This window comes from Achroia grisella, unplaced genomic scaffold (genome assembly GCF_030625045.1).
Source record: "Achroia grisella isolate CSIRO2021 unplaced genomic scaffold, CSIRO_AGI_Agris_v1 utg512, whole genome shotgun sequence".
NCBI lineage: Eukaryota > Metazoa > Arthropoda > Insecta > Lepidoptera > Pyralidae > Achroia > Achroia grisella.
This window is the reverse complement of record NW_026712906.1, coordinates 4,396,952-4,416,268: the sequence shown is the minus strand read 5'-3', so window position 1 is coordinate 4,416,268 and position 19,317 is coordinate 4,396,952. Positions and strand designations below refer to the sequence as shown.

Here is a 19,317-nt window from a genome sequence, read left to right as displayed (position 1 = left end):
ACACGTAGTGCGTCGATCGACATAAAGAATAGTAAAATAAGATAACAAAGATAAAAACTGTAATAGCGAGACTTACGTCACACTGATTCATAGTGGACCTTCATTTGTTTATATTGTCCTAGTACTTGTAATACGACGACGACGGGCGAAAATTTTTAGCATATCGCTTCTTCGTAGGTTTCATCTTGGTAATTTATGAAGTCTTGGTACCTATTCACAGTCGGAAACTTGTTTCTGAAGATGAGTACACATACATCTACATACATACATATGTATGTATGTAGCTGACCACGTAAACGTTGTTTGTTTTGCCATATAAATAACCGCTATTAAAAAATAAGGGTTGGTGATAGAAAAGTGAAAACTGTTGTATATATTTTGTAATGCCACATATAAAAAAAATTGTCCACAAAATAAAATAAAAAATTTAAGGGATGGACAACCCTTATCACTTAGGAGTAGTATAAGTATAGTAGCCGATTCACAGACGTACTGAATATTCACACAAAAATTCGTAAAAATCGGTCGAGCCGTTACGGAGGAGTATGGTAACTAACATTTAGATTTTAGAAATCGTCGTCATGAAAAGAGGACATAATGATTATTCTACACATATATGTATACAATACACCATAGATCCATCCAACGTATCAGATGCGAAAAATTAAAATATTCATGAATGAACTATTATGTCGGGTTTGGTTCGTGTTCTATGTCGCACACATGTGCAATAGTAGTGTGCCGACCGACACAATCAATAGAGACGTAAAATGAGATAAACAAGGATGCAAACTGCAATAGCGAGAACTACGTCACACAGTGATAACTTCATTCGCTTATATAGTCCTAGTACCTGCAGTACGACACCATACGATCACGTTTCGACAGACACTTCCTTTCCTATTCCTTCAGTCGGCTACACAATTGTAGCCGGCTGAAGGAATAGTGGGGCTAGTAGGAATTACAGTCGCTCGCCGGGCCGGCTAGTGCCGCCCTGCCGCGAGTGACGTGTTTCCACGATGGAGAGAAGGTCGCACGGGAGCGCGTGAGTCTCGTCCGGTGGCGCGCGTGGAGCTCAGCGAGATTCCGGAGGTACACTTCACGCGCGTGGACAGCGTCCACGCGCGCGAATATTACAAGCAACGAACTGCTCCACCTCACCGTGGGGATCTTAAGATATTTTTTATTTCTCGTTACTGTACAGATTTTATCCTTATTTAAGAAAGCTTTATGTCGATCTTCACATTACGCGACAAAATAGGTACATTCAGCATAATTATGACAGTTATTGTTATTTATTGTTCTCATTACTTTGCATTTTGTTAGGTACATCTTTTTAAAACTATAATTCTCCTACCGAATTTGTTGAATTGAATTTGAATCTTGTTCTGTTTCTGTTCCAAATGAGATTGTTGTTTTATATTTGTATAATACTTACTATATCTATATATTTATAAATTTATAAGAGAAAATAGAGGTTATATCTACCAGGAATCAATAAGCTATTAGGAGATCACGATATTTCCTCCATGAATGAGAGAACAACAACAACTACTGGATCAATACTGAGAGAAGCGATGAAAATTTTCGTCCGCTGTCGTATTCCAGTTACCAGGACTGTATAAGCTAAGGAAAGTCTTCAAACCTATTAATGGTGTGACGTATTCATAGAAAGCGAAAGGAGGAAGTGTTCGTCTGGCTTCGTATTTCAGTTACCAAGACTATATAACCTTATGAAGGTTTTCTTCAGATACAAATTGGTATGACGTATGGCCCCTATATTTTTATCCTTGTCTAACTGTATTTTGGTCGACACATTTAAAGAAGGACTGAACTTTTAATATTTTTAAAATATTAATTATATGTAATTAATAAAATAATTAAATTTTATAAAAAAGTAATATATATTTTTTATTCATTAAATTTAACTAATGCTTTTACTATAATTATTACCATGCATTTTATACATACACAGAGACATAAACTCAATTTAGTTTTTCATAATAGAATGGTGGTAGACATTCGACGGAGCAAGCATTACGATTCTTTGTCTGGAATTTAAATAAACTTTCTTTCTTCTTCATCATTTCCTTGTCTTTGATTCATTTTGGCGCAGAATATCATCTTCTGCTAGATCCTTATCGGCCGTCAAATTTCTGGTTCAGAATAACGGTAATTTTCAATTACCTTCTGTAGATTGTGCCTGTACTTAGTATTAAGTACACCATAAATTTATTAACAATACGAAGTGAAACGTGATCGTATGGTGTCGTACTGCAGGTACTAGGACTATATAATCTGATGAAGTTATCACGCTACAAGTTGGTGTGACGTAGTGCTTGCCATTGCAGTTTGCATCCTTGTTTATCTCATTTTACCTCTCTATTGATTGTGTCGGTCGGCACACTACTATTGCACATGTGTGCGACATACAACACGAACCAAACTCGACATAATAGTACATTGATGTATATTTTAATTTTTCGCATTGTTGGACACGTTGGTTGGATCTATGGTGTATTGATATCATATATTTGTAGACTAATCATTTCCTCATTTCATGACGACGATTTCTAAAATCTCAATATTAGTTACCACTCCTCCGAAACGAAACGAAACGATTTTTACGAATTTTTGTATGCATATTCAGATCTGTTTTTGTATAAATTCATGAAACCAACACGTAGCCGATTCTGTAGGAAGGTCTCAGAATCGGCTACTCGCTACTGCATTAATCTTATGCTCCTTTAGTGATAAGGGTCCATCCAAAGATAACATTTTTTTATATGTGGCATTACAAAATACATACAACAATTTTCACCCTTCTAAGCAACCCCTATTTTTTAATAGCGAGTTTAATTTATATGCTAAAACAACGTTTACGCGAAAGCTACACATGCATATGTGTACTCACTCTTCTTCAGAAACAAGTTTCCGACTGTGGATTGGTACCAAGACTCCATAAATTCACAAGATGAAACCAACACGACGAAGTGAAATGCTGAAAATTTTCGCCCGTCGTCGTCGTATTACAATTACTAGGACTACATAAACAGATGAAGGTCGTCCAACTGTCAATCGCTGTGACGTATTTCTCGCTACTGCAATAATATTATTTTACCTCTCTTTATGTCGATCGACACACACGAGAAACCAACACGAAGACGCGATATGCTGAAAAATTTTCGCCCGTCGTGGTCGTATTACAAGTACTAGGACTATATAAACAAATGAAGGTCGTCCACTATGAATCAGTGTGACGTATGTCTCGCTACTACAGTTTTTATCCTTGTTATCCTATTTTACCTCTCTTTATGTCGATCGACACACTACGTGTGCGACATGGAAGATGCACAATACTCGGCATATTTACTGATACTCATCATAGTTATTCAGTGTTCATATTTATTGCTCGCATCGTTAGACACTGTCGGTTGGAAATCTTTCAATAATTATATATAGTAAAATATTATAAACGCGAAATTTTGTGAGTATGGATGGATGTTTGTTACTCTTTCACGCAAAAACTACCGATCCGATTTTGATGCGGGTGAAATCGCGGGCAGCAGCTTGTGCAGTTACATACATAAGTACATATGTATGTATAGATGTATCTAAATATATATCTCAAAGGTGACTGACAAGTGATCTATCAACGCACAGCCCAAACCACTGGACGAATCGGGCTGAAATTTGGCATGCAGGTAGATGTTATGACGTAGGCATCCGCTAAGAAAGGATTTTGATTAATTGTACCTCCAAGGGGGTATAATAGGGGATGAAAGTTTGTATGAACTTTGTCAATTTTAAACCAATCGGGCTGAGCCTTTGCATACATAAAGCTACTATGATGTAGGCATCCCCTAAGAATGGATTTCAAAGCCACGGGCAAAAGCTAGTGTTTAATATAATAAATGCAGCAGTATGTGTATTTGTCTGTCTGTCTGTTTGTTACCTTTTATCGACTAGAAATTGTAATGAACTCGGCGTGAAGATAGATTAAGCACGGATATAGGTATTAAAACTGTGCTTAGTACTAAGACTACATAAAACCTCAATATACCGACTACAACAATACGAAGCGAATCGATGAACAGCTTCGTCTGATGTCGTATTCCAACTACTAGGACTATCAAAGTTGATGAAAGTCCTCGGAATCGACGTTGGTGTGACGTACGACTCACTACTGCAGTTGTCCTGTTTTCTCTTATCACCCTTCTCTCTCTTTTTGTCAGTCGACACACTACAATTCATTTACGATTATTTACATTATTCGCCCTCAATGAACTCTTTTTCAAACTTTGTTAGTCAAATAACTATATACATACTATATATCTATACTAATAATATTTTTTACTGACTTCGTCCGCGTGGAATTTAACTTTAAAATAAAATAAAAGTAGCCTAAGTTACTCCTTATTACATCAGCTTCCTGCCAAAAAAAGTCCCGTCAAAATCGGTTCAGCCATTTCAGAGATTAGCCGGAACAAACAGACAGTTAGCCAAAAATTGTAATTGTGTTTGTATGTATAGATAAAAAAAAGTATTTCTGTTAGTCTATCTCTTTGTTCCATCTCGAATAAAGGTCAGAACGGATCCTGATGAATCCTTGTTATCTTTAACTTAAAAAAAGCAGACATCTTTGTTTTTTATTGTTCACTGGAAAAGCAAGATCTTGTCATTTTTTTAACCTTAAAAAAAAAATCCTTATAATTTTTGTCACTGAAAAAAAAAACAAAACTGACGATCTGAAAGCAAGTAGTAACCGTAGCCTATGTTCATATACAACACTCTGAACACCACGTTATCGACTGATTCTCTCGCTGTTATTCTCAGAGATTAAGATGTCGAGCCTCTTATCCTGTAATTGATGATGATTCATCGCAGCCCGGAAGACGTCCACTGTTGGACATAGGCCTCCCCCAAAGATCTCCATGACGATCGGTCCTGCGCTGCTCTCATCCAATACCAGCGATCTTGACCAGATCGTCAGTCCACCTTGCTGGAGGCCTTCCCACGCTGTGACTTCCAGTCCGTGGTCCCCACTCGGTGACTTTATTGCCCCAATGGCCATCTGTCCTACGAGCTATGTGCCCTACCCATTGCCATTTCCGTGTCGCAATTCTTCGGGCTATGTCGGTCACTTTGGTTCTTCTGCGGATCTCCTCATTTCTGATTCGATGACGCAAACAAACTCCGAGCACAGCCCTCTCCATTGCCCTCTAAGTGACTCTGAGCTTGTTCATGAGGCCTATATTTAGCGACCACGTCTCTGTGCAGTCATCACTGGCAACACACATTGGTCGTAAACCTTCGTCTTGAGACACTGCGGAAATTTGGACGAAACGATATATCAGAGCTTTCCGAATGCTGCCCATCCGTTATTACACCTTTCAACCTAAACACAGCCATACAAAGCAAGCGGCTGAGGTACCTACGCAGAAGACTTCTCACAAAGTCTACCTTTAGACGAATTCACAGACAACAATTCACATAACATTTTTAAGATGAATTACTTCTCAGAACTACTATATATTGTTCTTATAGGAGATTTAATATGTATTACTTAAAACGTCCATCTTACTATGTTGCTCTTTTATTACTCGATCACAGAATGTGAAAACAAATTAATATCTTTTCTTTGGAAGTAAACACAACATATTCTTAATATAAAAAGAGATATATGCATCAAGATTACTTTTATTTTTCCTTAATACGATTATTCTATTCTGTTCTATCTGTTATATTCCGTTCAGTTCCGTTCTATTCCATTCAATACGGTAACGACATATGTTTTTATAATTTCAGAAGTCATTAATTTCTGAATGATTGGATCTTTGCTAGTGAGACTTCATAAATTCACAAAATATCGATTACGAAACGAAACGATGACAGTTTCATATGATGTCGTATTTCAGTTACTAGGACTACCTAAACTGATGAAGGTAGTCCAGCTAGAAGTCCGTGTGACGTATGAGTCTCCATTGCAGTTTTTGTCTCTGTTTATCTTATTACCTCTCTAAATGTCGCTCGACACACTACTATAAATTTGAGAGAAAAGTCATAACACACTCGGCATGAATCACGGCGTCGATGGTCTCGCGGTTTGGTACACCGCTTTACTTCCCAAGGTCGCGGGTTCGATTCTTCGCATAGTACAAACATTTGTTTGTGTTGTGTCTATTAAGAAAGTATTTACTAAAAAAATCTATGTACTGATATTAGTTGTCTAGCCCTAGCACAAGCTCTGCATACCGTGAGACTAGATGGCGCTGTGTTCATTGTCCAGGGTTATTTTTTTTCATTCATTCGCTTATAACATAGTTACAGCACACATGTTATGCCCATTTTATCTAGAATGTAAATTACAATATATGTATATATATCAATTAAAAGTAGTATTATATAATATTAATTTTGATTATTATCGAATTTTATTTTACAAAGAATTCTTTTAAGTCATAAAAATTGTTCTTATTAAGGCCATTCATATAATTTCTTCTTAAATACATATAATTCACGGTTTTCATGTTATTATGTAATAATTATATTTGTAAGGAATCTAAATAGTTCACTAATTTCTGTATCTGTGCACCATAGATATAAGATATACATTACTATGCTACTAAGACTCTATAAATTAACTAAATATTGATTAATTTATACAATACGAGGCGAAACGGAGAGAATATTCGTATGGCGTCGTATTCCCATTACTAGGACTACATCAGCTGATGGAGATCGTCCGTAGTGACGTATTTCTCGCTATTGCAGTTTTTATCCTTATCTTACCTCGCTTTATGTCGATCGACACTATCCACGTATGTACAACATAGAGGTAGCATACCTCGATTCGTATGACTTGCGTCCAGCTGATGAACGAAGGTCGGCAAATATAAATTGCTGTAACGTAGTTATAGTCCTTTTATCTCGTATTACTTCTCTTTATGTCGCTCGACACACTACAGTCTATGTACGACACAGAAGACGTAGCATACTCGGTATATTTATAATAACTTTCATTTTTAGTTATTGTTCGCTGTCACTGGAAGTTTCATTAGTCTTTTCATATATTTTTATACACTTACATATATATTGATATTATTATTATTATACGAAATTAGGTTTTTTTGTTACCTTTTCATGACTGCTTAAAAAGACACAATTTTTTTCTTATCTTAATAATCCTCTACACAATATTATAAAACAAAATGGAAAATTTTCATTGAGTTCCTTTCAACCATTTAGTTGTAAAAGTACTAACAAACATATTATAGACAGAAAGAAACACTTTCGATTTATTACGTTACTCTGGATCAGAAAGTAGACTTCTTCTTTACGTAAAGGTTATCTGGAAGAGATTGCATATGCAATAAGACCGCTCTTAGTTTCTTCATACTCTATAAATTTTGTTCATAAGTGACCTATATCAGATGCAATGAACTTATCACTCATGAAAATATTTATCACTCTTTATTGGACGGCCTCGGTGATCTAGCGGTTTAGCACAACGCTTTGCTTCCAATGGTTGCAGGTTTGATTAATTTATTCATTCTGACTGACGGCTATTGACAATAAAAAGCGAAAGGATAAAAAATTTTCGTCTGCTGTCGTATTCTAGTTACCAGGATTGCATAAGCTGACGACGCTCCTGCAACGATGTTTAGACGTGACGTATGATTCGCTGCTGCAGTTTTTGTCCTTCTTTCTCTTATTACCTCTCTGTATGACGTTCGACACGCTACTGTGCAAGTGCAACAGAAAATACGTAGTAGCATCCTCGACAATTATTTTATTCACCATTTATGTTTTGTTTCCCGTCGATGGACTCTCTCTTCATTGGATCTTTTTCAAAATACTTATTCGTATATATGTATTCATATTGATATTACAAATTACATACATTATGGTTTGTTTTACTTTTCGCAAGTGAACGGCGAACGGATGTTACTATATGTTTAACGTGAAAATGAACGAAAGATTCTTAGAATATCTCTTTTCTCAAAAAAATTCTGGAAGAGATACTTAAGGAACTTTTATCCCTTAAGGATAGAAGTTTATAAATAAACAATATATTCGACTTTATAAAATTAATCCATGCTGTTAGGGGATAGAATACTTAATTTTACTCAATTAGAACGACATTTTTGTAATTACTACTTTAAAATTAAGTCGAAATTTATTAATCTCGCTCAATCAATGGGATATTCTTTTTTTATATAAATAAAGTAACGAGAGACTTGGCATGTCTTGTCCTAGTCACTAGTCACCAACTGAGGCTGAGAAAAAGAGAAGAATAATATTATCTCAGGACAATTCACACAGTGCCATCTAGTCCCAAGCTAAGTAGACTAGATGGCGCTATGTGAATATATTCTATGTTATAAGTTCACGAGATACTTTAGAGATTATCGAACGATTTACGTTGAAAATTTTCGTACAGCATCGTATTCCAGATACTAGGTTTACATAAAATGATAAATGTTGGCTATGACGTTGACTAGCTACTCCATAAACCTACAAACATATGTTTATATAGTATGTACATCTGTATATACGAGTACGCTCGAACAACGACGAACGATTCCAGTGTTTATTGATTTTCAGCTGTGATGTGTCTATGCTACTAAGACTACATAAATTTAATAGTTGTTGATAAGGCGAAACGATGAAAAATTTCGTCTGGTGTCGTATTCCAATTACTAGGACTTCATAAGTAGATGGAGGTCGTTATACCAAATATTGGTGTGACGTATGATTCGCTACTGCAGTTTTTGTCCTTCTCTCTTTATGTCGGCCAACACAGGTTGAAACACCATCCTATCCAGGTGTGACAGAGAAGATGATTCGCTACGCAAGAGGGTCAGAGCGATTGTTCATACTATTACCATGTATTAGGGTCGCATAAAACTAAAGAGGTCTCATATGTGATAGGAATCTTTACATAATAAAAATAAAGTCGCATCCGTAGTCTCTTCGTATAGATCTTTTAAACTACGCAACCGATTTTCACGCATTTTTAGCAATAGATAGAGTGATTCAAGAGGATGTTTTTTTATGTATAAAACATATACACGAGCGAAGCAATTTTTAATTATTAAATTGAACTAAAAATTACTTAAACCAGTCAGATGTATAATATTCTTATACCTAGCTTATTGGCGATAACATATTCTATACGGACATTGCTGTGATTACAATTTGATTAAAATATTTTAAGACATACATAACTAACCTTTGACCTTTTTATCTTTAATTTAAAAATATTACTGCACCTATAGTTTACAATTGTTGTTATTTAGTTTCAGTAAATCTGCAATGGTAATCACCTGAGTTTATTTTATTTTGTAATTAAACAATTAATTATATTAATTATATTCAAATTCAAACAATTAAATATATATTAAATTAGCATGAGGCTGGCCTCATGCTAATCTGTCACTATGACGTAACTGGTCACAATAAAAAGAAAAAAAAGTAAAAGTAATTTTTTGGCTTTTCATAAAATTGGTTCTGACTGTGCTAAATTATACCAGGCTTCCATAAACTACATGAAGTTACGTCTGAAATTTCTCATCGATTATTATCTTATTCGCATGCATACCGGACATCGACAGGTGTGTGAAGGGGATAGCGCGATGCACAACACAGAATGCAGTTTATTCATTCAGTTTTCATGCACCAGCACTGAATGAAAGGTATCGGGATAAAGTATACGTTACTCGTATTTGTGAAAGTAAGAAAGAAGTTGATGCTATCTCTCTTTGTCTATACGATATAATATTATTTATCTCACTTAATTATGTTTTACTGGTAGTCTCGCGTTCTGCCATGTTGAATTTAAATACATATAAGGAGCTTGTCATATGTTGCGTTCACAACTTGTTGACAATTTTATAAATCTTATGTCATATTATGTATTGTATATTCTTATGAACATGTCAAATAAACGATATATCTATCTATCTATATATAAGTATGTCCACCCCAATTGCGATAATAGTCGTGAAGCTTTGTTTTTATACGTGAAATTCCTTTATTTGTATATATTTAATATACTTAAATGAATATGAATGTTTCTATTATGCGGGTATAGAACCCACGGACCAGAAAGAAAGCCAGTATGTGTAAACCACTTCTCCACCATATATCTATATAAAATCACATTATTTGTTGCTGTTTGTTTGACCGATTTTGATGATATTTTATATGTATATTCGGTAGGTTTAAGAATAGGTTGTTATCTATTTCTGTATCCCTTAGTGGGGTTGGTCTACCCCCAATATTGTATTTTTTTTTAATTTTTAACAAACTTATTATATCTTATTCTGTTATACCTATTATTTTTATTTTTGACTAGCTGTACTCGCGACTTCGTCCGCGAGGAATTTAACTTTATTTTTCTAAAATAAAAGTAACCTAAGTTACTAGTTAGTCCTTAGTAACTAGTTAGTCCTTATTGCATCCGCTACCTCCCAAAAAAAGTTCCGTCAAAATCGGTCCAGCCATTTCAAAGATTAGCCGGAACAAACAAACAGACAAAAATGGTAAAATATAATATTTTGGTTTATGTACTTATATTCATATGCATGTAGTAAAAAACGGTTATTTCAATATTACAAACATACACTCCAATTTTATTTCTATGTATAAATAATGGAATGGTGCACCCGCCTGCGCTAACGGTTTACGCTGGCGGGGCACCAGTGGAAGATGATAAGATGAGCATGAGTACAGGTAAGTTTGCTCATCATGGTAAATTCGTCATAAATTTATCACGATGGTTTCCAGGGAAAACCACGTGGAGGTCAACCTGATATGGTACATTGTTAGCAATGGGGTTTTTTTATGGATGATAATGGAATGGAGACCCCGCTTGCGCTAACGGTTTACGCTGGTGGGGCACCAGTGGGGGATGATAATATGAACATGAGGTCAGGTCAGTTAGCCCATCGTAACAAATTCACCAGGAATTTATCACGATGGTTTCCAAAAGGAACCGCGTGGAGGTCAACCTGATATGGTACATTGTTAGCAATGGGGGTTTTTTTTATGGATGATAATGTAATGGAGCCCCCGCCTGCACTAGCGGTTTACGCTAGTGGGGCACCAGTGGGGGATGATAATATGAGCATGAGGTCAGGTCAGTTATCCCATCGTAACAAATTCACCAGGAATTTATCACGATGGTTCAGGGGGAACCGCGTGGAGGTCAACCTGACATGGTACATTGTTAGCAATGGGGTTATCAGTCCACATGCCTAACAATTCCTTCCCGCTATTATAACGTATTTACAAGTACAAAAACACGTGTATGCCACATTGGCGAGATGATTTATGATTTACGACCGTCCGGCGTCCGCCTCCGTCCGGCCTTGATGTCCGCCAATCTGATATATTGGCAAATTGCTCCCGGACAATAACTTGTTTGTCAGTCTCCTGTAAACATCTATTGCCTTAGATTTGTTATTGTTATGTTCTGTACTATGTACCTGTTGGATTAAATTCAAATTCAAAATATCTTTATTCATGTAGGTCTATTACAGACTCTTATGATATGTCAAATCTACCGTTCGGAACTGACAAGAATCTCACCTCATATTCTTTTCAAATAAATGTTGTACATGTTTACAATAATACAGATTCAGATCATATTATAAGATTAATACAGATTTTGAATTCAAATTTGGAAGGATACATTGACCCCTAGTACATGCTATTGCAAAAGCAAATAGTGTAATCAGTAAAAGAATAATAAATAGAATAGAAAATCATTTATTCAAATAAACTTAGTTTAAGCACTTTTGAATATTCATAACAATTTGTTTTTTATCTACCACTCGTTCGGAAAGCTGTTTCATCACAAGAAGAATGAGCAAGAAACTTGTGTGTTGCTCTTTTAAATAATCCTTGTAAGTTTACATTTACAAGTCGAAACGTGTGAATACAAACTACCAACAAGCACTAATTTTTTGTGTTAAATATAAATATGCAATAAGATTAAATCAGTCGTAGTGATAAGAGCAGACCAGTCCCTACAAGCAGCACTCGTTCACGAGTATGACGGATGAGCCAGCCATCACTACGCTCGACCATATTTTAGGGAGCCCAATGACCCGGCCCACCACGCCACCAAATGTCTTGACATTTTAGTGAGCAAATAAAAATTGATAGTGTATGATATTTATGATAAGAAAATAATTAACCGAAAAGGAAGGATATACAATTCCGCCTAAGAAGATACCTATTACATATTTACATGTACAAAACATACACATATACATATAATGTAGTCTTTTACAATAGAACCATAATAATGTTCAAATTTATAATTTAAATTAACTATGGTCGAAATTCGACCATTCGGCGAAGACTACGTTACGTATTTTGTGCGTATATTATGTTAACTGACCAATATAATGGTGTAAATTTTTATATATTACTGTGCCTTTTGTGTGCCCTTAAACGCAAATAACTGTTTTATCTACCTATCTATCTATCGCTAGTTTTTATCAAAAGGACTATCAGGACTTGCTACATAATTGATTTTTTAGGACTACTCTAATGCTGTTGGCCGCAGCTGGCCTTTACAGCTTCACCAGACGATAGACGGCGAGTGCAGATGGCACTCCAAACCCACGGAAGGAGTTATGGAGAAGCTGAAGGCCAACTCCCGCCGGACAGATACGACTTTAGTCTGAGGGCACCACTAGGGGTTCGAACCTCGGCTCATGCCGTCGTAATTTCGATCCCTGTTTGAATTGAACGTAGGACGTATGCATTTTATATATGCGAGGGAAGTTTTCAAGATGGTTGCATTCTGAAGGGAGAGAAATGAATGCCCCTATGACACGTTAACATACGCCGGTTATAAATAATAGAAGCTCGCTAGTGGCTCCACAAAATAGGTCACTACACTGTATGACCTGTTTGTTCATATTTTATATAATGGTTCTAAATGTTGGAAACTTGATAAGAAATAGTAAAGTGGTGCAATTTAATAATAAATATTGAGATATAAATATAGAAGAATATAATATGTATATTATACATGCAAATATATAAATATACTATACTCATATAAAAATTATATTTCCATAAATAAACAAAAATATATCGTCATAGATTAAAATTTAAACGAAAGTGAAAAGAATTTTACTTTTCTCATTACAAAATCACGGATGCTGTTATGAGAAGTTAGTTGTCTGTCTTCTTAGTTCGCTGTCTCTATGATATACTAGACATAAGATCATCATAAGTTAAGAGCCACACTCTTGTCGGTGGAGCTCGAGTTCCTGCGACCTTCCGACATCAAATTTGTCTTTAATTTTTTTGATGTATTCGTGCCTTGGACTTCCCCTCACCTGTTTTCCTGTTCCCTCGATAACAATTATCAGAAATTCATCGTGCCGTATCAAGAGTCCCAACATTTTATAGAAAGAAGATATACGGAATAAAATATTACGCATTTTGAATACACAATGTAAAGTTATATAAAAATTCTTGCAACCCCCGTATTATTTGTAGTTTTATTTATGAAAGGGATTGACTGAAACTCTAGAGCTGTGCAGTGTAGGTGTAAACGCTACACTCAGAGCATTAGTTGAGTCAGCCCCTTTTCCCTAGAATCTGTGTCTGTTAATTTATACGTAGTTTAAGAGGTTAATTTCCTTTTTGTTTTTCTTTAAGTGAACAGTGTACGTGAACAAATGTATGCTTATGTCTTTTACTGGCAATAAATAAATATTATTATTATTAAAGTAACTAGATCTAAACGTATAGCTATAAATATATACAAATCAAATAACAGCTACCCCTAACCCTCTGTAACTGGATACTTTAATAGCGTCTTGCATGTACGAGACTTCTAATATATCCTGTACCTAAAGACGTCGATACATTAGGTGTCGTATTACATTTGATGGATCCAATCCCTCGATACTTTTAAGGATATAATGAAGTTTAAGGCGAACGATGGACAGTGTTGCCAGTTTGGTTGTTTCACCCGTAAATGAGGTGCATTTGACTCAACCACTTGGTGGGAAATTGGCAATTTTCCCAACAATTAGTGATTTGGAGGGTAAATATTTGGTAACACAGAAACATATAAAATCTAAAATTCGGTTTTGAAACGCGTAGAAAATTATATTATTTATGTGACTAAATATATAAATAACAATTTTCTTCTAAATCCTTTTAAGTGTTTCTAAACCATTCTAAATTATTATCTAAAAAGTTAAGTGCTTAACTTTTTAGATAATATTTTAACTTTAGAACGGTTACTTCCATTTAATGAAGCATGACTGAATTGTGCACAATATTTCAATAATCATATTGTTTTTTTAAATCAATATGTTTATGAAATATATAAATAGATTAACATATGTTTAAGAATTTGGTTTTCGATACTTTACGTAGTGGACTCTCCCAAACATTGCTGGCAAGACTGGAGATGGCGGTAACAAAGTTTCTCACTGTACTCCCGAGTTTGATAAAATGGTCAAACGGCATTTTGTACTTAAGCATCACAGTTCCGTGCACATCTACAGGTACTACACATAAATAAATATATATCTGATCCTGTCTGTACATGGATATAAATAAAAACTCAATAAACATAAATAAAACGAAGTAAGATCCCCTAACTTTTCTTAAATGAGAGAATTCTTAGCATTCCATAGATTTTTTTTTGTGGATGATAATGGAATAATGCACCCGCCTGCGCTAACGGTTTACGCTGGCGGGGCACCAGTGGAGGATGATAAGATGATCATGAGGTCAGGTCAGTTAGCCCATCGTGACAAATTCACTAGGAATTTATCACGATGATTTTCAGGGGGAACCGCGTGGAGGTCAACCTAACATGGTACATTGCTAGCAATGGGGTCACAAATCCCATTCCATAGATTGACCATGCGGGTGCCGGGTTCATCGTGTGGCAGATTTCGAGAGGGAAACTCCGAGCAGTTCCCGGGACTTGTGACCCGGGTGTAGGTTTTAGGGGCCGCTTGCCAACCTACGTGAACACTCACCATCACCGCTCGTAATTCTATTCTTGCCCACCTTAATCTATTATAGATTTTTTAAACGAAAATATTAGTGTTCGTCTGAGCAATTGTGTGCGCTAGACTTATTATCTGGTTAACCTATTATTTCAGCATTTTCCCTGAGGTATTGTGGTAATTTTGTCTTAAAAGTTTGTGTTTATTTTATTGTAATCTGTTTACAAACAAATATATTATATATTTATATTTAATTTAATTAATAATAAAAATATACATGGTCAATTCACACAGCGCCGCCTAGCCCCAAGCTAAACCGAGCCTTTGTTATAGATATCAGACAAGTGAATAAATAAATTGATACTTTTTTTGCGAATACTTACAGAATATACCTATAAAACACCAACCAATACAATACAATCATATCCATGAATAAAAATATTTGCACCGTGCGAGGAATCGAACCCGCAACCATTGGTAGTAAACAGTGTGCTAAACCACTACACCACCGAAGTCGTTATTGATTAATTTATCGTACGATAGTAATCTAATAAAAACATTTCTTAACGAGAATTAGTACAATGGCGGACTTACCTCAGTAGTGTAACTTGTACCAATCAACCTTTGAGTACCTCAATGGAATAGAGTGGAACTTTACTAATATTGCTAATGTGATGAGATGGGAGAGTTGTCCGGATGTTTATAATTCAATCACGTTTAAAACAGGTCGGATTTAGCGTTTGCTACACGAGAACTTTAACATTTATTGTTTTACTACCTGCCATAAGGGGAAAGGGGATTGTTAGTAATGTGGACTAATGAACACATTACTAGCAATAAACCATGTTAAATTGACCCACGCGGTTCACTCTGGAAACCATTCTGATGAATTCTTGGTGAATTTGTCACGATGAGCTAACTGACCTGACCTTATGTTCATCTTATCACCCTCCACTGGTGCCCAGCCAACGTAAGCCGTTAGCACAGACGGGTGCACCATTCCATTATCACCCATAAAAATAAATTCCGGCCATAGATAATAAAGGTCGTAAGTTGGAATAAATAATTTCCTACCTAAAGATTTGTCACGTCTTGAACTAAAACTTCTGCCTAATCAATTTGAATGTCTGGTACTAAAATGTCTACTACAAGTTTTGTATTTATAAACACTGAACTTTTCTATGACCAGCTTTTAGCATCGGATCTATGCTAAATTTAATGGACAAATATGATGTATTCAATTTGGACGAGCCCTTTATTACAAAAATTGAATCCATTAGTGAAAATTGTCTTTTTTGTATCTTATACTGTATTTGGCTCTGCTTATGGACTGTCGTTATCACCTACTTGATAGTGAACTCACCTGATGGTTAATGATTATCACCGCAAATGAGCACTCGTAACACCAGGGGAATTGTAAGTGCATTGCCAGCCTTTTAAGAAGGAGTAAAGTCTTTTCTTTCTCAATATACTTTCTTATATTATAGGAAATGAATTAAATACTTGTCAATTTATTACAAAACATTTTATTATGTTTAAACAATAAATTTAGTTATTTTTTATTCAATTGTAACTCAACTGATCTTGGAAGAATGGCCGACGACCTTCGCTTGTCCATTATTCCTCTGATAGAAACTGTTCTTCGGCTCCAAGCCTATCTCCCCGGTCACTCCAGTTATTACTGTTACCACATCATTGGTCTTTTGACCTCTTCTGCGACCTAATGTTTTTTTTTTTGTATGTGATAATGGAATGGTGCATCCGCCTGCGCTAACGGTTTACGCTGGCGGGGCACCAGTGGAGGGTGATAATATGAGCATGAGGTCAGGTCAGTTAGCCCATCGTGACAAATTCACCAGGAATTTAACACGATGGTTTCCAGGGGGAACCGCGTGGAGGTCAACCTGATATGGTACATTGCTAGTAATGGGTTCATTAGTCCACATTACTAACAATCCCATTTCCCCCCTGCGACCTAATGTTATATATCCAGAACTAATTACCTATCTAAAGATTTGGTATGTCTAGTACTAAAACTTCTGCCTAATCAATTTAAATACGTGGGACTAAAATTCCTAGTATAAGATTTCTTTTTCTAATTAAAATTACTACGTAAAAGTTCAGAGTTCATAAATAAACAATTTATGAACTCTGAACTTTTCTCTGACCATCTTTCGTTTTCGAATATATGTATGTTATGCTAAATTTAATACACGATTACATTACTTACCCTTTTTTACCTAGCGAAAATGGCCTTTTGCGTCGCATACCAAATTTGGCTCTGCTATGTGCCGTACTTCTTGTATTAGGGGAAAAAATTAAATACCTTGTCAATTTATTACAAAACGTTTTATTTGTAAACATGAAAATTAGTTATTTGTTTATTCAACTGTAACACTACTGATCTTGTAAGAATCTCCAACGACCTCCGCTTGTCCATTAGTTCTCTGATAGAAACCGTTCCTCGGCTCCAATCCTGTCTCCCCGGTCACTCCAGTTATGGCTGTTACCACATCATTGGTCTTCTTACCACTTTTGCGACCCAACGTTATATTATACCTAGTCACCTCCAACCCTAGATGTCTAGAACTAAAACTTCTGCCTAAAGATTTCGACCTCTTCACACTGAATTTGTCTCTGGGCATCTTTATGTCGTATATAGGGTTTATAATTCCCGTATATGTGTCGTTTAATTTTATTTGATTTAATTTCATGTTGGTGGAATCTAAATACGTTTGTTGCTCCAAATCTTGATGACGTTTGGGAGGCAGGTAGTCTGTGTATATGTTTACCTGGATAATGAAAATGTTCATTTCTATAAGCGTAGAATAATAATAATAGTAAGTTTATTGCGCCAAAAAAATAGTTACAAAATGGACCTAAGTTTTTATATGTATTTACATATATAAAGTAATAGTTCTTAAAAACTATTTAACACCAAATCCAGTGCTGTAGTGTCTAAACTAGATCAAGCCTGTACCTCAGACACCACTGCCTTCCTAAAGATAATATGCAGCTACTATAGAATTTTAAAAGCTGAACGAAAAAATAAGACTAAAGAAGGGTAACTTATAAATAAAAATTAAGGCAATTAATGCGTTACATCGTATAGAATAATAACTACAGGATAATTCACACATCTCCATTTAGTCTCAACATATGTACAAGTTTTTTATGGATGATAATGGAATGGGAATCATCTAAGTCGGTTCTTCTTGAAAAACGTTTTAAGGTAACACACATAAATACATCCGAATATAACAGAAAAAAATACAAAGGAACTTCCTGTTTTAAGTCGGTTGAAAAACAACAACTTTGCTTTATAGTATTTATAGATAAACAATATGACGGCGGATATCAGCTACCACTTATCGTCAAGAAAAATTCAATAAAAACACATTTTCCTATCCCGTAACCAAGTTGCGAAGGAAAATATCAATGGAAAACTTTTTATCAGAAGTTAGCAATGAAAGTACGGCCTCTGCTGGGAAACAAGGGAGAAGTTTTTTCAGGAAAACGAATATTCGCCATATAACGTTGGGATGTTTTTATTTTTTACATTATAGAATACAAGGTTAGGGTACAAAATAGAAATATTGATATGAAACACCTAATACGTGGGTCTGACTGTCTGTAAGCTAGAGGACGCGTAGCCACTACTACATAAGCCATAAAATATAATAGAAGATGCAATTAAAGAATACGAAAAGATACTGAGCAGCGAGTTCCTACATCGATGAATGGAAATTGATTTAGAGAGTAGACCGACTGGCGAAAAGGTTTATTTTTTATTCCAATGATATAAAAAAGTTTCTACATAAGGTTATTCTGAAAACAAATATATATTATGTATGTATTAAATAAAAATATATATAACCATTTCTGTCAGGAATCTAATAGCCATAGAAAAAGTTCTGCTTGGTTTAGGACTAGATGGTGTTTTCACCATGCAAGATTTCGTATCCGCGACTATCAGAAGCATCACAGTTAAACAAATTATCGCTTCATCACTAATGTACAATATTGTTCATCATTGCTTTGTATTTATCTCATTATTTGTGGTCGGCATGGCCTCTTCATCCACTGATTCCTATTTTATATATCTCTTTCACACAATCCATCCATCTTTTTGTCGTTCTCTCCCTTCCCATCCATCCACGTTCACGTTAAGTACTTTGTTTAAGACATGATCCTCGTTCCTCCGCATAACATGCCCGTACCAACTCAATCTGTTACCTCGCAACTTGCCTATAACAGGCTAACAGCTAACTTTCAAACTTCCTCGTATTTTGGTTACACCACGCATCCATCTCAT

General features: G+C 35.5%; 1 protein-coding gene across 1 annotated transcript in view; it reads right to left on the bottom strand.

The window, feature by feature from the left end:
* Positions 1–17,382: 17,382 nt before the first annotated feature.
* Positions 17,383–19,317, bottom strand: part of LOC131846875 (uncharacterized) — a 32,399-nt gene continuing 30,464 nt past the window's right edge. Inside the window, 1 exon segment of the mRNA XM_059196298.1 lies at positions 17,383–17,794. Coding sequence (XP_059052281.1) covers positions 17,384–17,794 — 411 coding nt within the window. The 3' untranslated portion in view covers position 17,383.